Raw genomic sequence first — 22869 nt, 5'->3', positions numbered from 1 at the left:
GGGCCGCACCCCCAGCGAGCAGCGCGGAGTCCCGGCCGCACCCAGCGTCCCGCCCCGCCGCGCAGCCCCTCCTCAGGTGCGGGTCGGCCCCGCCCGGCGCTCAGGTCGGAGCCCGGAAGCCCCGAGGTCGTGGCGGCGGCAGGGCTATGGCGGGCGCGGGCCGGCCGGGCTTGTCTCCTCCGCTGCTGTTCCTTCTCGTCCTTCCCGTGCCGCCAGCGGCCGCCGCGTTGCGGTTGCTGCTCGGCGCCGCGCCGCCCTTCACGTGCTCGCAGCCGGTAAGCGCCGGGGAGGGATCGTGGGGAGCTCCGGGACATCTCGGGCCCGGGGAGCGTGGGGCTGTCGGGGCCCTCGCCGAGAGGCAGAGTGCTGCCGCTCCGAGCCCGGGGCCGGGCCTCTCCTGTGCCGGGCACTGCGGCCTCCCGCTCCCGGCCTGCTGGGAGGGACGGGGACGCCGCGCTGGGAAGCGGCTGCTCGGATGTAGCTGTATTCCTTTGCTGCGGGGTGGTGCGGCTATGAATGGGTCTGTGAGCGGTTTGCTTCTTGTAGCGCAGTCCGTCTTCTGCTTTCTGGAAGGGCTGTGTGCTCCCAGCTCTCGTGAGAAAGGAATTTCCCTCTGTGTGTGACATCAGGGTACGTGTGGTCAGCGGCATGGAGAGAGACAAGTCCCATCTGCTCAGTGGCAGGCTGTTTCAGAGCCTTGTGCACGCATCGCTGAGTGAAGCCTGCAGCACAGTATCCATCATGTCGTGTAGAAATATTTTCCTGTCCCGCCCGCGTCAGACCGACGTTGTGCTGAGTGCTGGGCTGACAGACATGTCCTGTACTCCTGGTGCCATCTGCCTGGCCTCACAGGAAGCCAGGGCCCCTCCTAAAATGTGACACTCTTCATCTGTAACCTTCTCCTATATTCATTTTATGTCTTTTGTCTACTCAGTCCTTTCCTGAAGTTTGGTCACACTCTTGTTCCCATGTTACCTGACCTCTCCTCTGCTGCTTTATGCTCCTGTGTGAAAATATCCCCTTAAAAGCAGTTTCCACATGTTTTACTTTGGGCTGGGTGTTGTGAAATTACAAAGTGAAAGCTCTTGGAAAAGGCAAAGAGCACATTGCAAAACTGCATGGGCATCCCAAACACCATTAGTCACACAGAGCTTAAAAGCAGCGCAGTGTGGAGTTCCTGCAGTCCTTGATGTTTGAACTGACCATCTCCCTGGCTCTCAGTTTCTTTCTTTTAAAGGGAAGACAGACCACTGAGCGCAGTGAGGGACTCCCCAGCGCAGCTCCAGCTTTCAGAGAGGAGCTGGCTTAAAAAACAAACCTGAGAGCAGCTCTGCTGAAGGGAACAGTACTGCTGCTGACACACACATGCAGAAGTGCGACTGACTGAGGCTGCGGCAGTTGGTAGCCGTTTCCCTTTTCTGTCGGTTGCAGGGAGCCCCTCCTGTGGTGTCAGAGTTGGGCTGGGTGCTGAGACCACATCCTCCTGCTCACCCGCTGCTGCCAGGCATTGAGGAAGGGCAGAGTGAGCAGCAGCGGATTTCCAGCAAGGGGCAGAGGAGTGAAAGTGTCACAGTATCACAGACACCTTTAATTGTAACAGAAGTAAAATAAATGCTCAGTAGCAGGAGCCCGGTGTATTAAAGTGTCAACAAATGCACTTAATGTTCCTTATTCGCCACTGCTCCATCCAGCCTGTCTGGCTGTAGACTAAGCAGCAGGGCTGCAAACAGCTCCTTCCAGTAACTGTTACTGGAATGTGTCATCTCCAGGGAGGTGGTGCTGGCTTTCCTCCCCAGGCACAAACACATTCCATCTGGCTGTTCTTCTTGAGTGCCCGTTGTGAGGCACTGTACCTGGTGTCAGCGGGATGTGAGGTTTGTGATAGGTGTTGCCTAGTTGGGTCATGGGAGTTACTGTTGTTGGTTCAATGATATTCACTAAGTCTCCAGAGAAGAGTGATGGTGATGCATGTGAGGAAGCCTTTACTTGTGCCTCTTTTACAAGCATGTTCACTTTGCTTTTGCTATTGACCTTCTCCTATTGCTTTCTGCAAGAGTTTGCTGTGTAGGATGGAACCACTGACCTTGTTCACAATTAGAGCTGCTAAGATAGTTCTGGATTACATAGCCTAAAAAGGATCAGTGATCAAAGCTACCAAAACATGATATAAGAATACACTCAAAGTAATTTTAACGAAGTAACTTCAGCTTTTGAAGTTGGATTCTATTTTGCTTAGGATTTGTAGAAGAGAACATTTTTCTCTATAGCTTCTAAATTAAAACGCATACAATTTGTAGAAAATAGTTTTCCATAAGCCTTAAATGAATCCTTTTACAGTAATTATTGGTTTTATGTGTTCACGTCCTGTTGATCTCTGCTGCTTTGAACGGACAAATCAGGAAAGGGAAACTGTAGAAGACTTCGTATCAGACAGGCATGAGGAGAGAGGCAGCATGGCCTGGAGGTGAGAGGCAGATCTGGAGAGCTGGAGCTCTTCCCACTCAGCAGTTGCTCTTTAAGATAAAATTGGCTGCCTGCCCAGCTTACTTCAGTTTCTTGCTAGTTACCACAGCATCCTGCTGGGAAATCTTGGCCTCCAATTATTTCAGTTGAATTGTTATGACGTGCTGCTGTTATGCAGTTTCTCATATGTTTCAGATTCATGTGATTCTCCTTGGCATATGGTTTGTTCTTCTCTGATGTCAAAAGGAAGAAAAAGGCTTGAAAAAGTAAAAGAAACAGTTGTTTGGCTTTCTGTCAAATATGGCAAGTAAAACAGGAGGAGTTGGCCGTGCCTGTGCTCCTCTGCCAGAAGGTTCCAGGCAGCGTGTGTCCCTGTAGCTTCGCTTCTTCGTCTTGAGACGCAATAGGAAGTATGGGAGAACATCTCAGTTAAAGCCTCTTCTGTACCAGCACACACACAGCACCCTGCCTGGCTGCAGGCTCCATCTCCAGCTTTTGTGCAGAGCTCTGCATTTGTTCTGCCATCTCCTCCCATTTGCTTGCTTGTCTATCCTGTGCAGCCTGACATGTATCAGCTCTGTCAACGCTTCTAGTTGTGTGTGGGCGAGCAGAAGCAACCATCGCTGTAATTGTATTTCTGTTGTATGATCTGAACTTGTGTTTGCTCATGGAAGGAAACTAGGTTAATTGTTTCTGCTGACTGCAGCTTTGCTAATGCAGTCTGAATGAGCAACTGCATCAGATAAGGCTGAAAATCAGCAGTATTCCCCTCCAGTGCTGAAGAGGTAGCTCATGAAATTCTAGAGGTAATTAACTTGTTTTACTGCAAAACTGACTTATTTTTGTCTTTAATTGCCTCCTGGTTTTTAACTGTCATTCTCTGGAGTTACGTTCTTTTGGTGTAAAGTTGAGTCAGCATTGTGGCTTCATCTCCTGTTGGTTTCCAGTGGCCAACAGTAAGGATATGCAGACTGGATTGATTCTTCTTCTGGGTGTTCGGGGCTGTTGGGTCATCTCTGTACTGCCTTGGGGCTGGGAAAGGAGTGGGCCAGTGCAGGCTGCCCTCTGGATAGAGGGTCCTTCCCTTCTGGTGGCAGCCTTATTAAATTCTTAACTACTAACAGCATAGTAAACCATCATGGTTGGTGCGTATGGGGTGGGAAAACACTCTGATAGCTTCTTGAACAGGACAAGGGAGAGCAGTTTCAAACTACAAGAGGGGAGATTTAAACTGGATATAAGATGATATATATATTTTTTTTTAATGATAAGGGCAGTGAGGCTCTGGAATGGCTTGTGCAGAGAGGTGGTGGATGCCCCATCTTTGGAGACACGCAAGGTCAGGCTGGACAGGGCTCTGAGCAACCTGATCTACCTGTGGGTGTCCCTGTTCATTGCAGGGGGATTGGACCAGATGGCCTTTAAAGGTCCCTTCCAATCAGACAATTCTATGAAAAATCATTAGGTGGGTCTAGGGCATGGTGACACCTTGTTGTTTGTCTCAGTAGAAAATCAGTGTTGAAAGTTTAAGCCATCTTAATTGTCAGACTTCAGTTCTGAATTATCATTAACTGACTGAGTGTTCCGTGTTCAGCTGTTCTTTTTCAGAGAACACCAGAAAGGGAGTAGTCTCATCCTGGAAACGCTTCACTCAGGGCAGTATAACTGGAGGAAGAGAGTCCACTGATCTGTTGCGCTGGTTCAATGTTCACACTGATAATGAAACAAAACAAATTGCAACTGTTGCTTGGTTAATTGTCTTATCTGCTGATAAACAGAAGCACCAACATGCAGATAAAAGCAGATGGTGGTGCTCTTCAAGCAAATAATGCGTTATAATTTATATAAGGACTGTATCATGGGGCAGTTTACAGTAAGTACTGATAACTGAAACAACAGGAGGACAAAATGACTGAGTAATAATTGATAGCTTTTAACAAAAGTAATTAGGTTACAAACCAAACCTGTGGATTGTATCCCGTTATTTTTGTTGCTCTGCTCAGCCCCCCCTCTGCTCACTTGCTCCTCTTAGCCACCTGGGGAGAGCCAGAGGGTCACAGAAAGGAGACTTGTGGGTCAAGCACACAGTTGTAAGGAGCTGCATATAGAGGAGCGAGGAGGTGCCTCAATGCTGCATGAGCACTGCTTGGCTGTGGTAACTGGCTCTACTGCTATCACAGATTTCCAAATGCAGCTGCTGTAAGAAGGATTGACTCCATCCCAGCCAAAACCAGTGCATCTGTTTATACAAATGGTACTGTCACTTTGAATAATTTACTTAATGTACATCTTTCTGTGAAGGTAGCATGGATAATTTTGTCACGGTTCACCAGCATTTGCTTGCTTGCACTCAACATTGTTTCCACTGCCAAATGTTTCCATTGCAGATGTTACATGAGAGTCTTCCAGTAGTTGAAAAAAGAAGCCAAAAACTATAGCTGATTTCAGAGATACAAAGTTGTGATAACATTTCTATTAAATATACACACCATTTTTAAGTACAAAAAGATATAAACAGTGGAGGATTTATCTGCAGTAGTTAAGTGTGGTGTAGCTGTAGGAGTAGTAGTTCAGACTAAGTTGCTATCTGATATTCAGATTATCAGGGTATTTCCTCCAGTTGTGGCTGTTCTGACCTTTATAGTCAAGTTCCTCCTGGCCATTTTACGTGTTGACATTAAACATATTGATTTATTTTGCTCCCAGTTACAGTACAGATCTGTTGCCCAAAGCAGGGCACTGCTGTGTGCCTCTTGGTGCCACCTGTCCCAAGGCCCCATTGCAATGAGAAAAGCCCCAGCCTGGGGCTGGGGTTCTCCCAGTGAGCTCTGAACCACTAGTCCAGAGCTGAAACAGTGCAGGAGAAGGTAAGGGTTCTGCCTGCACAGATTTATATTTAAATATGCAAGGTGGCCGATCGGGCAGATTTCTTCCTTGTGATTGAAATGAAATGATGGTTTTCTGAGCAGTAATGAAGTTGATCAGTACTACGTAACATAAATATTGCACTGAACCTTTCTCAGTGTATCTGTATTAGTGTATTGAAATAGTCCTCAAGCACTTGAGACAAGTGTTTTTATACGGCCACTATTTGTTGCAGTGTGGATGTGTTACTTGTGACGGAAGCTTGAAGATTTACACCTTTGTGTTGTTTCCACTTGCATAAAAGCCTGGAAGAGATGTTCAGTTTGGTTGGTTGGTGGTGGTGGTTTTGTTGGTTTGTTGTTTGTTTTTTAAGCACAAGGACCTTAATGCTGAATCTGCTTGCTTTTTGCTCAAGGTTTGAAAGAGCATAGTTGTGCTTGCTGAAATATGACCACTGATGACATGTGTGCTTTTCCTTAGCTAGCAGAGCTGTGTCCCCATTTGAAATAACCAAGTGGTTAGTGTCAGTGTGGCTGGTGTGATGTCTGACTGTACCTGCAAGCCAAGCCCCAAGCACACCTTGTATTGGCCATAACAAGCTGCTCAGAGCTCAGAAGCAACACTGCCTTGTCTCATGTCATGACCACAGTGCATTGACAACATCCCCCTTCCTTTGAGGCAAAGGAAGAGAGTGGGAGGAAAGCTTGCCTTCATCTTGATCTGCGTAGTCGGCAAAAACTTTTCTTATCACTAGATCACATTACCAAGCTACTTCGCATGCTTTTTTCCTACTGATGGTGGGATCTGCCAGCATAAGCAAAACACATGTGGGGAAAAAAGAACATGTGGAGAAACCAAGCAGAGCCTCCATCATGTCCACATGAACGTGCAAGGCACGTGTCGGGTCATCGGGCAGTGGCTAAACCCAAACCCGAGCTTTGCTTTTCTGCAGAACAACTTTATGTAGATGTGTGATGGCTGATTCTGCCAGCTTGTATGCCTTGCTATTCACTAAATTGCTTTCCTCCCGCTACCACAGAGAAGCAAACTATTTTCAATTCAGTTTCTATTTAATGAGTAATATGCTTTTTCTTTTTCCTTCCCCCAACAGGATTTAAAGTGCCTCGTAGGAAATAGTAAGTCATGTTTTTCTTCATTGCCACGTTCTCATCAGATCAACCCTTTGTTTTTTTAACTGGCTTCATACAGAAAGTCCTTCCTGCTGGAGTCAAAGAGATGTGAAGCAAAGCATTGCTTGGGGAGTCTTCAGTTTGATCCATGATCAATTCCAGCTAAAAGACAAATGGAAAATTGTCTCTTTCCCAGGGTAGAGTTGGAGTGTGGGAAAAAGCACGCAACCCAACTTGTTTAGTTTATTTTTAAATCCAAGAGAGCCCATTTTTAAAGAAATGGAATTTGAGGACAAGTTTTTCAGTACATGTTCATTTCAAACTGTTACTTGTATGATAGTGCCCAATGGAAAACTATTGGGCTAAATTTTTTTTAAAAGGGAGCATGAAGATTTACAGCTGAGTGTAAGGAGTGTATATTACTGGGTATGAACTGGAAAAGGAAACTGAAGTTATTGTAGGTCACAGACTCTAAACATTTTTTGCCAAGAAAAGGGGCTGGGTGGGATGGGATTGGATCATATTTCCCATTGGCAGCTGGGCATTACAGTGCAGCCTGGAAGCACAGCAAAGCCAAACTGCAGCTCCACCATTAGAATTGTCCCTTGTTTGAATTTGGTTTAAATTCTGGCTCTTGCCACCATCACAGATCTATTTAAAACATTTGTGCAGTAACAACTTCCCTCTTGGAGCTCCTCCTTGACTTGACAGCCTCCTTGACTGTGTTGGTGCTTTACTCATACTCAGCAAAGCTATTTTTAATGTGCCCAGATGATCCACTTTTGTCCAAGATTTCACTTATCGTATCCATCTAATGCCTGTCATACTTGATAACACTTTCTGATGGGATTACAGGCTCTGTTTTCCCTAACATTCTATTGACTGACATAAATTATTTTTCTGTCCAGAGGGCTCATTCCTTTAGGAAAGGCAGTGCAAGAGCAGTCACTGGACGCTGAAGTCAGATGTGTATTCAAATGAGAAATAAGGCAGTTGTTCCAAAAGTTAATTACACTGTTTAAAGAACTGCTTGAGTGCCTGACGTTATCACTGGAAAGCTTGAAATGAGAGCTGATGTTCTAGCACAGTTCTGTTTCAGCAGCAAGAGCTTGCTGTGGGAGGTACTGAGTAAAGCTACCTGACCCAACGAGGCTAACTGTGATCATCTATTAATGGATTCCAAGGAAAAGAGGAAATACAAGTTACCAGAATGCCTGAGTTGAGAATATTACAGGCAATTTATAAATTACTGACATGCTGAAAGCTGCCTTTTTGAACGGTGAAGCAATCTATTACTCAGATTTGCCCTCTGAGTAACCCTCACCCAGGCAGCAACTGCAGTTAAGCAGACTTTAATCCATCCTCCTCTGGATAACAGCTTTTATTTGCTGGGCAGGTACCTGCATAGAGAGGAGCTGGCTGCAGAATCAGACGTGGACACCCTCTGCTCCCAGTAGCCTTGATGTGTTCTCTGATGTTTTCCGTCAGACAGATGGAGAGCTGCTCCCAGTGCTTCGGATAGAGTGGAAGGTGGCCACTGATGGTAAGCAGAACAGAGGAATGAGGTGTGGTCTAGGAAGGATAGGGAGGAGAGTTATGACTTGAAGACTTTTACTGATTGAGCTGTGGAAGGACAGCTTGAAATCTGGGCTTTTGCTGCTTTGCTTTTGCTTGAGGCGTAGGTTTGTTTTTTCTTGAGGAATGAATCAGGATTTGGGGTATGCTGGGGATTCAGAAGTTTAAAACACTCCCATTAGCATGGATAATGGCACTTAAAATGGGAAAAGCAGATGAAACCTAACCCAAGAGTGACACGTACCATTACCACCATAGCAAGGAGGAAGAAGAAGACTTGTGCTATGAGCTTTGCAATAGTACTGACTGCTGCAGTCTTATGCAGGAGAATTACATCTGCAAACTGAACAAATGAGAGTCAATTTGAGAGCATGCAAATATTAATTCATGTGCTGTTAACCCAGTGCAAATACCTCTTGTTTAGGGTAATCTAGTTGTTGTAACTTAAATTTCCCATATGCACATCTGTCTTGGTAAAGAAATAATTGACTTATTAGAGTCTTAACGAGTACCAGTTAGTCAGGTTTTCTTACTGTCCAAATATCTAATGGATTTTTTGTTTATATATGATGTTCTGCTTATGTGCTCTCATTCATGTTTTTGCAGTTATTCAAGATAGGAAACAAACATGCTTAATTCTGCTTTTGCAGGATCTATGTCTGAGGGTAGTATAGAGCTGTTACCTTAGCATAGCTAAGAAGCAGGTGTGCCTCAGGTAACCCAGAATCACAGAATCACCAAGGTTGGAAAAGACCTTCAAGATCATCCAGTCCAACCATCCACCTATCACCAATAGTACTCACTAAACCACGTCCTTCAACACAAAATCCAAACGTTCCTTGAACACCTCCAGGGTCAGTGACTCCACCATCTCCCTGTGCAGCCCATTCCAGTGCTTGAACCCAATCACTTGGTGCAGCCATTGTTATGAACTTGCTCACTGGGATTGTTTATATCAAATAAAGCAAGATTTGCTTTGGTACCAAAACCACATAAAGCAGTATTGAAAGGCAGAGTTAAATACATCACCAAACAAGCCGAGAATTTCCAGGGTGCCTAGAGGATGCAATTGCCTGCTTCTCTGCCCCTTCATCAGCATGGATGGAGCTCTTGCTGTGCAGGACAACCTTTAAGCTAGTAATGGTGTTAGTCAGCCCTGCACACTTGGTTTTTAATAGCCAGTTACCTCTGTGCTGAGATCTCCAGCAGCTCAAAGGAATAAGGCTGCAACAAGTCCAGGCATAGTGATAATCTCTGTGGGGTTACAGCCTTTGCACGTGCAGCTGACAGGAAAGGGAAAACACGTCTCTGTCTGTGTGCCTGCAGCTAGCATCCGCTATCTCCGAGGGGCAGAGCTGGCTGTGATGCAAGTGAGCAGCAATCAACAGATCTGTGCCCAGTTTGAATTTCAGAACAACTTGCCTCTTCAGGTCCGTCCAGATGGAGGCCGGGTGAGTGCTAAGGGCCCTGAACTACCATGGGTTTGGTTCTGCTTTTCTTATCTTGTTCTTCTTGTTCTTCTTTTCTTGTTCTTCTTGTTCTTTTTTTTTTTTTTCCTTTTTATGTACAGACTGGTTAGTCAGAAGAGTTGGCATAACAATCAAGATATTGGGTCTGAGGTCTGGTGTCATACCCATTTTGTTCTACGCTTGCATGTATCCATCTACAAGCTGCTCTACTTAGTTTCCCTTTCACTTTTACTGTTCTCTCAGTTTAAGTAGTCGCTCTCAGTCCCTACCACATGTCACTGTTTTGGATGTTGCTTAAAGCAAACAGTTGTGGGAGTTTTTGCATTCTGTTTGGCCACTGTGACTCAGCCTCCTTTCAAACTCAGCCTTTCTTTTTAAGTCAAGTTCTCTCTTGTACTCTCTTGATGGAGAGGAAAGCACCAACCTGGTCCTTCCAACTTGTGCTTGGTTTAGGGAGCTCATCAGAAAATCACTGAGCACCCCACATCTCCTTACTGGAGAGGAGGATTTTGGAGTTTGTTCCCTATCACCCAGAACTGGGCCAGAGTTCATTTACCGACTGAAGCCATTCCCTCTTCCAGAAGTTGAATAACTTTACTGATATGTGGAAAACAGCATAAACTTAGTATGTGTGTATATATATGTAAAATGGCCAAGTACAGAGCTCCACACAGTTGTTTGATGTGATGTATCAGCTCGGAGATTCCTAAGAAATACTTTTTCCCTTCATTCCAAATGTAAGAATTTGAGATAGACCAGAGGAGTGATACATTTAATGATTTAATGCGTTTGAGTTGTTTTCTACAGTCAAGCTTTAGAAAAAAGTTCATACGAGACAACAGAATGGGGCAGGACCTGTTAATTTCAGTTTCTTGACAGCAGTCTCATTTTGAGTGTGTTTTGTTTTCAGTGGAATTTCACTTTTAACCGCTTTGAGGTGGAACCTGGCCAGACTTACCAAGTGACTGTCTACCACTTACCCAAACTGAGTGTAAAGGGAGACTACAATTGCAAGTCCGTGTCTCTCACAATGCCTGGTAAGAGATGCTCTGTTTTCCTTAGGCTTTGAGCTTAGAACTCTGTTTTCTAGCTAATGGACCTGTTTTATTGTGTTTCTTAGGTGTTTCTTTTTCCCACAAACTAGGCCCATGAACTGTGAGCAAGTTTGGTAATGAAGTAATAATAATATTTTTCAGCACCAGTGCAGCTGTGTTATACAGAGAAAGGGAGAATCACTGTGTGATACAGGCTATCTTAAGGGGAGGGGGAGAGGAAGTCAGTGAGAAGAGACCTGCCCAGGGTCACTGGTCTTCATGAGAGCTGGTGATGCAATGGGAGTGGGGCCTGGAGCAGCAGTGTAACACTCCTGCACATACAAAGGCAGCTCCTAGGGGGAGGATGAGTGACCAGGAGTATGCTGGCTGGGATGGGCAAACGGGGAGAGCATGGCACAGCAGTTTGAGCATGCACAGGGCAGACTGCTTTCTTCTTATCTGGGAGCACTACGATGCAGCACTCTGTTGAAACGAACAAGGTGACCAACTGTCACAACAGTCAGGCTGAGGCAGAAAACCATACAGAGGGGCCACAACTTTTCTGGGCTGACACGTGCATCCAGATGAAGCACCTGAGAGACAGAACTGCCTAGACCTTCAGTTGCATGGAACTTCAAGACTCGAGTTCCCCAAGGGTCTGAAAAAGAGAAGGGTTTCATGGGTGCAAACCTGCCCAGCTGGATGAACTTTTTGAGCAGGTGGCTAGCTTGCGAGAGGAAATCACCAGGCTGATATGTATCAACTAGAGAGTTGATTGATAGAGGTTGATGCTATCATGCAGTGACATGGGCAGACCAACAGCACTGTCTTAAGTCCCAGAAAGGGGAAAAAGATAAGCAGGCTTCTAACCTTGTGGAGACAGATGGTAGAAACATGCAGGATGAGGGAGATTGGACCCTACCTAGTTGCTGTTTAGAGCAAGAGGAGGAGCCTTCCTCTGAAATTTCCCTAATTAACAGATAAACAGATACAAACCTTTTAGAATAGAAGAAGAGGATGTGGATAGTCAATCCACAGTCTAACAAATTTTAGGTACCTGAACTTTGATTTCAGAGGTATAGTTAGATAAGATTTACCAAGAAATTTGATAGAGCTGACTGCTTGATGCTTTCTTCTATATAGGAATATTTTCCTATGACTAAGAAGAATTTGTTTCCCTGAAGATGGGGAGCATCTTCAATGCTCTGGCTGTATTAGCTACTTTATAAATACATTCTATATGTGGTTTAAAAACTGGTTCATAATTTCTTTCTTGCTTATAGTTGGCAGTATGACTTTGCAGTTAGAAGATATGATGTAGATGGTGTGGCAGTCAGTGTGTGCTGAAAAAAGTGAGAGGGCATTCAGTTTTCAGCCATCCTATCCTTATTGTATGTGGTCATACTGAGCTCTTCTGGTTTTATCCTCCTTCTGTTCCTCAGAAACCTAATGCATTGTGTCAAGGTCAGCAACTGCAGGGAGCTTTGCTGATTAGAGCATACTTTGAATTACAGGAGCCTAAACTTGAAAGTTGGAAACTTAAGATCCATAATTTTTTCTTTCAGCTGTTTAAGCAAGCAGTTGTAGAGAGTTCTTTTGATTTGTATTCATGCCTTGGAAGAGGGTTTAGGCTGAGAACTGTAAATTCCACATTGCTAAATGTTGAATGCATAACTCTGTATTAGTATTTGAAAAAGGTCCCAAAGAGGCCCTAGCCAGTCTGCTAAATTAAGCTCGTAGAATTATAAAGAAGAAGAGAATTTGGGTTTCAAAGAAGACGCCAACCTACTAATGACAGAATGTGACAGAATACTTTTGAAGGAAGTTATGGCAGTGGTGCTTTCAGTCCAGAGATCAGTATGAAGCTTTAATTCTACTATGACCCCGACGCCACCAAAGCCCTCTCTCAGAAGGAGCTGTCAAGTATTATTGTCATTATAAATACTACATGTTTTTAGTCTTTTCTTTGTTAGTATCTCTATAATGAAAAAACCTAGCATCAGTGGAAGGACTAGTTTATGCATTGCAAACTGATATTTCTCCTGTTGAAATTTGCTGCTACTTTGGAGCAAAGATCTACTTATCAAGGTGTGTCTCTGGCTTCTGCTAAGAAAAAGGGTATTTCTCCTAAACAGCAGTACAGTGTTTCTGACTAGTCACTGATGGTGTGTCTGTCTTGCAGATTGCAAGGACTCTCTGATGAAAAGAACCACCCCGTGTGTAAAGACAGGTAGGAATTTGTCAGAGGCATGGATGTCCTGTTGAAATGCTTTTGACATTTGAGAAACTTGAGAATACTTCCACTATTTCCAGGCAGCCTGTGGGAGCCCAAGATCCAAGCTAAAAGTCTGGATGATATAACTCTGCTTGTGAGCTTTAACCCATGGAAGGAGCCAACCCGATACCAAATTCATGTGACCAGTTTCCTGAATGAGAGGAAGTGTAAAATGATCACACATGATGTCACAGAGGTAATTACCTTTCTAAATGATATCAATTATATCTTCTGTGGAAATTTAGACAAATGTTTCTTTAACAGTTGTTAAAGGAGTTGGAGCCAAGATGCGGGAGATGTAATGCATGCACTTGCACAGCAATTTCCAAGTTCTTTTCAGATTATTATCTTGCCTTTGAAAAAGAGAAGTTTCTGTCAAGAACTTGATGGTTAGAAGACCAAAAAGATGTTCTGAAAGATTTGTTTTTTAATGTGTGAGGCAGAGTGTAAGCACCTGCAGTGGAAATGGAATTTTGACCTACGACTCTTCAGCCTTTATTACCTTTGTCAAGCTAGCACCTGGGAGGTAGGACTAAATAAGTTAACCAAAACCAAGGTACAAAGCTTTGATAAATCATTGCAGTAGTTCATTAAAAGTGATGGTATGGGGAGAGTTGGTGGTTTGGTTGTTTTTTGTTTTGCTGGTTTTTTTTGTGTTTTAAGAACAAGACACTCGTTTGTAACAGGTGTTTCAATTAAACTGTCAATCAGTTCCTCCAGTTCTTGTGACCTGTGTGCTTGAGAAGCACAAAGCAGATGCAAAATGCCTTTAGGCGTAAAAAACCTCCCCTTTCAGGTATCTGATGGAAGAGAGGTACTGAATATTTGTTACCAGTCCCCACCCTTCCTGAGGGCAGGGCAGGTAAACTGGCATTCAGCTTGCTTAATTGTTCCATTTCTTCCATACCTGAAGTTTTCATATTCCATGTACCAATGCGTGTCATGTTATTAGAGCAGGTACAGCTGTGTGCACACTTTCCGGACAGAGATTAATAAACTTCAGTTTGGAGTATATCTTTGCTGAGCAGTGGAAAGAACATATTTATGTTATTATTAAATTGATGAATTCTCAACAAAGGACAAACTTCTCTGTTGTGGTGCCAGTGGCAGCAGTGTTGACAGCTTTTTTTAATTAAACGCATGAGAAACACACTTTAATTAAACATCTACACATTAAATAACTTAAGATAGTAACATTGTTAACTTAAGCTTACAGTTTCTTAACATATTTAAAGTTATGCAATGCAATGTACAGATTTGTTTCCTGTTAACTTGTGCAACCTCAGTGTGCTATCTTAACAGTGTTACTATGTCAGTCACACGTGATGGTGGCCAGACCTTTTTTAACAATAATTGGAAATGTCTGTGTCTTTGTAATGCTTTGTATTCTCTGCTCAGTTTCTTTTCTTTTTTCCTTCTTTAATTCCATTTTCTTCTCCTGTCCATTAACTCATATCTGACTTTTGCAGGGCGAACTGCAACCACAAGCAAATGTCACAATCAAAATGGAGAAGAACTTGAAAGCTTGCTGCAACTACAAAGTACAGGTACAATCTCACTGTTGTCTCTATGTTATTCCTTCCTCAGCAAGGCAATGTGTAGCTTAACAATGCTGTATTTTTCACACGGTGTTTTGTTCTGAGCTATTACCTACATCAGGGAAATAATGATCATGGCAGAAAGAATATTTTATAAAGGTCTTCTTTGTAGACAGTGGTTTTTCCTTAGTGTATAGTTGCCAAGTCTGAGTTTAAAGTGGGAATGACAGGGGCACAACCACAGAAGCTCCCTGCCTTGTTAATTCATAGTGAGCACTGTAAGAATTCTTGATTAATTTTGTTTTCAGAAGGGAAGTGGGAATTCTGTCCCCCTGTGGTAAAGTAAAGGGAATGTAGGGGCAGAGGGGAAAGTCAAGCTGGAACAGAATTGCTTTTAAGAATAGCTTTTGTTTTCTGAATTGATTTTGCCTGCAGATTCAGCCATTCTTTGCCATCTGTGGTACAGACTGTCTGAGGCACTCTACTTTCATCCCATGTTCACCAGCTCCAAGTGAGAATTTCCATTTCTCTAAATTACCTTCTCAATATTTTGTATGGATGAGAACTGAATTTTAACATAACTCTTGTCTTTTGCAGGTGTGGGCCCATCAGGTAAGGTCTCCTAATACCCTGAGTCATCTCTTACTACTTTTACTGTCATTTCAAATAACAAATGATCCTCCCTGGCCCAATGCTGGGAAATGTCTCGTTGTACCACTGAGATCAAAATGAATTGTATTACAGTTACTTCACAGCTTTAAGAAGGCATAAAACATAGAGAGCATTTTTTTGAGATACTTGCATAAAATTCCTTGAGAAATGCTTTTGACAAGACGAGTCTTCATATGAAATACTTTCTGTCACTTTGCCTAGAGTGTTTTTTTTTAATTGTATAATATTAAGCAGCTTTTGGAGAGAATAGCTTGCATATATTCATTTCTACGGATGTCAAGATAAATCACGTGCATAATGGTTTGACATCCTTTTTTGGCTGCAGTGACACCTGATTTTAAAAAAAGCACCTGTAGTTTGAAAAAAATTCCTCACCCAAAATGTAAAACAAACAAAAAAAAAAGACATTTTTTTGGCAGATGTGCTATGCAGAACAGGCAGGACGTGCGCTGCGTACCTGTCGAAGCTGGGTAAACATTTCTGTGTAGAGAGAAAGATCATTGGTCTGTGTTTTCTATGTGTTGCACATACAGTTCTTTGTAGAACAAGTTTGTGGTGCAAAGCAGCATCACAAAAGCAGGATGTCGTGATGAGTGACTGTGGTGTGGCCTGTTGTAGGAGGGAAGTACTGGATTACCTGTAGTTTTGGGCAAAACTCCCCCTTGGCCCCCGCCGCTCAGCAAACTTCTGTTCCCAAGTGAAACTCTGTATTTGTGTAAGCAATGTCTGCATGCTCTTTTTGTACCACAGATGATATGATGATATGGGTGTACTGGTGTATCACTGGGATCTGTGTGTTACTGGTGGGATCAGTCATAGCAGGTGTCATTTGTATGACCAAAAAACGAGCAGGTAAGACTCATACCAAGTAGAAACAAAAGACTTGGTGCTAAAACTACTTTTCCTATGTCTGTAATTATTCCTCTGGTTTTTTTCTTCCCACTTTGATGTACTGCCACTGAAATAATGTCAACGTAAATACTTTCTTCTGATCTACATCATGGGATTTGTAAGATCTTAATGCTATCCACCTATCTAAATAAAGTCTTCAATGGATTATGCTGTCTGGTACTCCATTTTCATACAGATCTTCAGAGCTCGTGAGGGGAAAAAGAAACTTCATAGTTCAGCCCTTCGATTCCCACAGATTGCTACAGATATCCTTTCCATTTATTTTTGCTCCTATTTTATGCAGGAGTTTTACAGGACAGAAGCTTCCCATTTGTCCAGACCATAGTCTTCTGTTCCACCTAGAGTCTCTGCAAAATTCTCTTTCTTACTTTTTTGAGTTTAAGTAATGCTTTTCTTCTTCCACATTCACTGAAAAACACGACACAAAAAATATTTGTTGCACAGACTGGAGAAGTGAGTGATTAAGAGCTAATTCCTGGTGTATTATGCTATTACCATGGAGCAGTTATCGCAGGAGCATGAGTGATGGGAAATATTTTGGAATATTTCTTAATATAAAATTGATCTGTAACATGTATTTAGGGACATTTTAGCTAGCTGGGTAAAATTTTAGGTAAGCCTCTTAAGAAAATGCCATCTCTACAGCATTAAAGAGAGGTAGAAGAATGTTTGGGGGGTCTGTACTCCTCAGATCAGGGGAAGATGAAGAAAATTGGTTTTGTGTGCATCTCTTCTCTCCACAGAGAAATGTAGAGAAGTAGCAAAATTGGTGGATACAAGTCTTCATTCATTTAGTATATTTTGTATTAGACTTTTTCTTCCCTGGGTCATCCTTCTGGTCCCTGTTGCCTTCTACCCCATGCAGTTAAAGATTTTTGAATGTGGCCTTTGGAAGGGGTTGATTTTATTTCTTACTTTCAGTACTGACAGTGACTTTCTCTTTCATCCAGGACACCGGCGAGGAAAGTGCAGCCACTATGATTTGCAAACTGGTAAGTTGTGCTGCCAAATACATGTAATGTATTTTGGAAGTCTCACAACTGTTCAGAAAGGGGCTCTCCTGGACTCTGCTCCTCTGTAGGTGCTTTTCAAAACCAAAATGTGGCCTTGGGATCTTCCTGGTTAGTCAAAAGACACTTTGTAATAACAAGTAGCATCGGACAGAGAATATGCAAGTTGGAATGCCATCTTTGGCAGATGGGAGATAACTGTTTTGTAAAGTGAGTGACCCAGCTGAGGCTGTGCTGGCAAAAGAATCCTTGATCATCTAAGCAGTAGCAGCAGGAGATTGTTCTGAGGTGCACTGAACTCCCCAGCAGGGAGCATAGCTGCAGGTGCAAGCCTCTTGAAGCCCATGTGTTTTACTTTTGTGTGATGAAATTTCAGAACTACCCAAAGGTCAATATAAATCACAGTTCCACTGTCAGGACTTTACTATAGAATTTTTACAATAGTGTGTTGTCTCTGTATGTTGCCAAATTAGCTTCAGAACTGCTATTTAGTGTAACCTTTTTTTAATGTTCTCCTATGTTGATTGCTACTGGTTGGCATCGTTACAATGTCAGGGATGTGGTTGGGATTAATATTTCTGTCTTTCAGCAGTACCACCTACCAGCCTTCCTCTACCACCCTTAAAGCCTCGAAAGGTTTGGATCGTGTATTCCGCCGATCACTTGCTCTACGTGGATGTGGTGTTGAAGTTTGCTGAGTTTCTGATGACTGTCTGTGGCACTGCTGTAGCCTTAGATCTGCTAGAAGATCATCAGATCTCAGAGTTTGGGCCATTACCCTGGCTCACTCGACAGAAGAAGGAAATGGAAGAACTATCCTCAAAGATCATAATCTTATGCTCACGAGGCACCCAGGCCAAATGGCAAGCCATGCTTGGGAGCGCACCTGTGTGTCTCAAGCAAGATCAGCAAAAGCCAACTGGAGACCTGTTCACCCCAGCCTTAAATTTGATCCTGCCAGATTTCAAGAAGCCAGCCTGTTTTGGAATGTATATAGTCTGCTATTTTGATGGGATAAGTAGCGAGAAAGATATTCCTGATCTGTTCAATGTCACGTCCAGGTACCAACTGATGGACAAGTTTGAGGATATTTATTTTCGGATTCAGGACTTGGAGAAGTTTGAGCCTGGGCGCATCCATCGAATCCAGGAAATCACAGCTGAAAACTACATTGATACCCCTAGTGGTAGGAAGTTGAAAGAGGCAGTTCAGAAGTTCAGAAACTGGCAGACAGAGCACCCGGACTGGTTTGAGGCTGAAAGCATCAACCTGGATAATGATGAAGAGTTGCAGTCCCTAAACAGAGAGAGCCAGGTGGATTCGTTGCTAAGTGAACCAGGTGGAATTGTGAAACAGCAGCTGCACTTACGAGAACCTGACCCTAACTGCTGTTATGTCGTTAATCTCCACATTCGTGAAGGTGAGAACAGAGGTTGCATACTACAGCCTCAGCTTAATCTCTGTGGAGATCCAGCTTCTCAGACTCTGATTGATCCTTTGGATGAGGCTGCTCCAGTTCAGAGAGTAGAGCCAGTCTCTTCCATGGAAGACAAAAATATTTTTGGCCATCATGTGCTGAGTAATGAGGACTGCATGGAAGGAGTTCATCTTCTGGAAACAAGTTTTCCAATGAGGAATGACATCATCCTCCATGATGACTGTGATGTTTCAGCAACAGATGACCAGAGTCCTGCAAACCTCTCAGGTGAACTGAGGCACCATCTGAATGGGCTTATGTACTCTCTTTATCAGCAGAGTGTCATTCCTTCAGATCCGTGTTTCTGCCAAGAAGAGGCTGAAAAGCAGCACCAGTTGATCTTCGAAGACCAGTGCAAAGACCAAAGACAGTCAGTGCAGTCAGACCAGGGTTACATCTCTAGGTGTTCTCCTTTGCCTCCTGATGACCCCGTGGAAGAGGAAGAAGAGGATCAGGAGAATCAGGTGGTTTGTCATGAACTCTCTCCAGAGGTCTTGAACAGTCTAAAGAGCCTCCAGCAGCAGCTTTTTTTCCAGGACATTCAATGGAGCTCTGAGTCAGGATATCCAGCAGAGCTGATGAAGATGAGCCCATCTCCAGAGGACTGTTAGGCTCTATCTGGGACCTGCTCCATCTGAAATACACAGATGGAAGGTAGTATCGCATCCAGCACTGAAACTGCATTTCCAATGCCATCCTTCTCCTTGTATTACATGTGACTAATTGGTGGGATCTTCCTGTCTGCTGCAGAGAAGCAGTGTTGCCCAGCAGTTGATGAACATCTCTGCTTCTAATCTCTGTGTAGAGAGAAGCAACAATACTAGCCATCACTGTGACTGAACAGGCAGTAGTTCTGCTCCTGGGAGACATGTATCATATTGAGCCCTCACTGCAGAAAAATAACCTTAGCTCATCCACTAGTGCCTTCAGAACTCCCTCCAACTGTAATAATTTTATTGCACTGGACAGAAAACAAGGCCAAGAATCAGATTATAGAATTAGAATGGCAAACTTTTCAATGCCAGTTTGATGGGTTTTTTTAATACATATACATATATATATATTTTTTAATAATGTGTTTAAAGATGTGTGCCTTAAACTTCAGCTAGGTTAGGACTGTCTTTACATAGTCACATAATGGGTTAGGTTGGACCAGATAAGCTGTGGAGGTCTAACACCCAAATAAGGCAACCTACAGCAGATTGCCCAGGCCCATGTTCAGGTTGCTTTTGATTATCCCCAAGCAGTGAGACTCCAAAACCTCTCTGGGCAACCCTGTACGTTACTAGCTGCACAGTAAAGAAGTGCTTCCTGGTGTTCAGAAGGAAACTCCTGTTTCTATTTGTGCCTATTGCCTCATGACCTGTCACTGGGCACCAATGAAAGGAGCTTGTCTCTGTCCTTTTTTGTACCCTCCCTTTATTTATGCACGTAATGCCTAGAATAGGGCAAGAAAGAACGGCCTCAAGATGTGTCAGGGAGAATCAGATTAAGGATATTAGGGAAAAATTTCTTCTCTGAAGGAGTGGTGAAGGATTGGAACAGGCTGCTCAGGAAAGTAGTGGGGTCACCAACTCTGGAGGTGTTCAAGAAACGTGTAGATGTGGTACTAAGGAATGTGGTTTAGTGGGCAGTGTTGGTGGTAGGTGGTGATGATGGTTGGACTAGATGACCTTTGAGGTCTTTTCCGACCTTAATGATTCTTCATTCTACATAGGTAAGATGGCCCCAACCCTTCTGTAGGCTGAACAGACCCAACTCAGCCTTTCATTGTAAGAGAGATGATGTAGCCCCTTAGCCATCTTTGTGGCCCTTCATTGGACTCTGTCCAGTATGTCCATGTCTCTTCTGCACTGAGGAGCTCAGCAGTGAACACAGTATTCCAGGCATGCCTCCACCAGTGCTGAGTAGAGGAAAAGCTTTATCTGCTGGCAGTGTTTTGCCTAATGCAGCTCAGGATACCTTCAGCCTTCTTTGCAGCAAGGACACGTTGCTGGCTCATGCTCATCTCAGGGTCCTCTAGGATTTCCATGTCCTTTTCCTCAAAGGGCACCTAGCCTGTCCTGATGCTTGCAGTTGTTACTCTTAAGGTGCAGGGATTTGCACTTCATGTTGAACCTGATGAGCTTCCTGTCAGCCTGTTTCTCTGGGCTGTTGAGCTCTCAGAATGGCAACAAAGCCTTCTGGTGTATCAGCCCCTTCTCCCAGCTTTGCATATCTGTGAGCTTGCTAAGGGTATGCTTTGCCCCAGCATCCAGAATCACAGAATGGCCAGGGTTGGAAGGGACCTCAAGGATCATGAATCTCCAACCCCCCTGCCACAGGCACGGCCACCAACCTCCCCATTTGATACCAGACCAGGCTGCCCAGGGCCCCATCCAACCTGGCCTTGAACACCTCCAGGGACGGAGCATCCACAGCCTCTCTGGGCAGCCTGTTCCAGCACCTCACCACTCCCTCTGTAAAGAATTTCCCCCTGACATCCGACCTAAATCTTCCCTCCCTCAACTTAAACACATTTCTCTTTATCCTGCTGTTATCAACCCTTTCAAAGAGTTGATTCCCCTCCTGTTTGTAGGCTCCCTTCAGGTACTGAAAGGCTGCAATGAGGTCACCCTGCAGCCTTCTTTTCTCCAGGCTGAACGAGCCCAGCTCCCTCAGCCTGTTTTTGTATGGGAGATGCTCCAGTCCCCTGATCATGTTTGTGACTCTCCTCTGCACACTCTCCAACAGCTCCCTGTCTTTCTTGTAGTGGGGGTTCCAGACCTGGACACAGTTCTCCAGATGGGGCCTCACGAGAGCAGAGTAAATGGGGACAATCACCTCCCTGTCCCTGCTGGCCACCCCTCTTCTGATGGAGCCCAGGATACCATTTGCTTTTCGAGCCAGATCCTTGATGAAGATGTTAAACAAGATTGGAGCCAGTATTATCCCCTGGAGTACTCCTAGTTACTGCTTAGTTAGACTAAACCACTGATTGCCACCCTGTAGTCCTAGCCATTCAGCTAGTTCTTTACCTGCTTTTGAAGCGTGTTAAACCGTCTTGTACTTCCTCAGCTTGCCTATGAGGATCTTACAAGGCACAGTATTACTGAAGATAATTACTGAGGTCTTAATGAAGTGCAGGAAGGTGATATCACTGCTCCCCTCTCATCCCAGGTTGATCATTTCATCATAGGAACTCATCATAGGTCAAGCATGACTTTTCCTTGGTGAATCCATGCAGACTACTCCTGGTTTTCTTGCCCTTCATGTGCCTGGGAATGGTTTCAGGATGAGTTCCATCAACTCCCAAGAGATCAAGGTGAGGCTGACCAGTCTATAGATGCCTGAGTCTTCCTTTTTGTCATTCTTGAAGACAGGACATTTGCTATCCTCCATTCTTTAGGCTCTTCTCCCAGTTGCCATAATAATTCAAGGATTATCAAGAGGGGCCTCACAGTCACTTCTACCAGCTCCCTCAGCACTCACAGGTTGTGAGTGTCCCTCACCATTGGGGGATGGGATGGCCGCAATTGATGAACATCCAAATTGCTGATGTATTCCCTGACATTATCCAGAACAAAAATGAGTGTGAGATGTTCTTTGTGCGAGTATAGACACAAGCACAGGTATTGCAGGCTAACCATTGTGAAAACACCCTCATAATAGGTTATGGGGTTGATCCTGCCAGAGCAGTGATGCTGTCAATTCCAAGATTGAGCTTGATGCACTAGGAAGACTTATTCCATGCAAGCGATCCTCTATTGGCCCATGTAGCACTGACTGAGCAGTGAACTAGTTGGAGCCAGCATTTACTGTAGGTATTGTCACACTTTCTGCAGTCTAGCCAGCTGGTTACAGTTCATGAGACACAAGCACCTCCAAGCCTTTCTGCTTTGTGTTCAGACAAGTTTGTCATCTTCCTGCCCTTCTAAGTTTACTTGTCAAGAGATTTTGAGATCATGTTATTTTGGCTTTTTAAAAGTCTGATATCTCAAAAGATAATCTGCTCATTTGACTTGCAACCAATGTTTTATTATGTATATTTTATACTTTTGTTTATGACTTGTTTTTTTTCCTTAAATTAAAAACAGGAATGCTTTTGGATATATTTACTTAAATACTTGTATGTCCTCAATTCTGCCTTAATTGTTAGATAAGGAGTTCTTCTGGCAAAATTGAGACAGAACCAGAACCGGATCAGCTGGCAAGCACCAAAACATGCCTGCAAGGGACAGCTGGGGACCTTCGCATGTGTGGGAAGAGCATATACCTTCCAAATGGGCATTATAGAAGTTGAATGCATGTCATTTCTGCATGGGGCCTGGACAGTGAGACAGAGCTGTCAAGAACACTGGCTGTCTCTGCAGCAAAATGCTCAGAACACTGGGTACTGCATGCAACCAAACTTGAGATACTATCGCTCTACAGCTCCGTGAAAGGTGGTTGTGGCAAGGTGGGGGTTAG

General features: G+C 44.0%; 1 protein-coding gene across 3 annotated transcripts; it reads left to right on the top strand.

The window, feature by feature from the left end:
• The first annotated feature begins 75 nt into the window (after positions 1 to 75).
• Positions 76 to 22523, top strand: IL17RA (interleukin 17 receptor A). Of its 3 annotated transcripts, none has more exons than XM_052668295.1 (13): positions 76 to 275; positions 6440 to 6464; positions 7855 to 8001; positions 9360 to 9484; positions 10413 to 10539; positions 12719 to 12766; positions 12850 to 13007; positions 14281 to 14358; positions 14785 to 14860; positions 14947 to 14961; positions 15772 to 15873; positions 16884 to 16925; positions 17536 to 22523. In XM_052668295.1, the coding sequence occupies exons 1-13, from the start codon at positions 147 to 149 to the stop codon at positions 19029 to 19031; spliced, it is 2568 nt and encodes an 855-aa protein (XP_052524255.1). In that variant the 5' UTR covers positions 76 to 146; the 3' UTR covers positions 19032 to 22523. The 3 variants fall into 3 exon arrangements, with proteins under 3 accessions (XP_052524255.1, XP_052524254.1, XP_052524256.1); XM_052668294.1 differs by having other exon boundaries at positions 77 to 275; positions 17533 to 22523; XM_052668296.1 differs by lacking the exon at positions 76 to 275 and adding an exon at positions 5370 to 5654 and having other exon boundaries at positions 17533 to 22523.
• The last annotated feature ends 346 nt before the right edge of the window (positions 22524 to 22869 follow it).

Source organism: Tympanuchus pallidicinctus, unplaced genomic scaffold (genome assembly GCF_026119805.1).
Source record: "Tympanuchus pallidicinctus isolate F22 unplaced genomic scaffold, pur_lepc_1.0 scaffold8, whole genome shotgun sequence".
In the NCBI taxonomy this organism is placed as follows: domain Eukaryota; kingdom Metazoa; phylum Chordata; class Aves; order Galliformes; family Phasianidae; genus Tympanuchus; species Tympanuchus pallidicinctus.
The sequence above is the reverse complement of the archived record's forward strand: the minus strand, read 5'-3'. Positions and strand labels throughout refer to the sequence as shown.

Excerpts from the sequence above, each read along its gene's own strand:
- IL17RA (XM_052668294.1), top strand. The coding sequence starts at position 147 with ATGGCGGGCGCGGGCCGGCCGGGCTTGTCTCCTCCGCTGCTGTTCCTT. Across the intron at positions 10,540-12,718 it reads CGTGTCTCTCACAATGCCTG|ATTGCAAGGACTCTCTGATG; the intron begins GTAAGAGATGCT and ends TCTGTCTTGCAG. Across the intron at positions 14,359-14,784 it reads GCTGCAACTACAAAGTACAG|ATTCAGCCATTCTTTGCCAT; the intron begins GTACAATCTCAC and ends TTTTGCCTGCAG.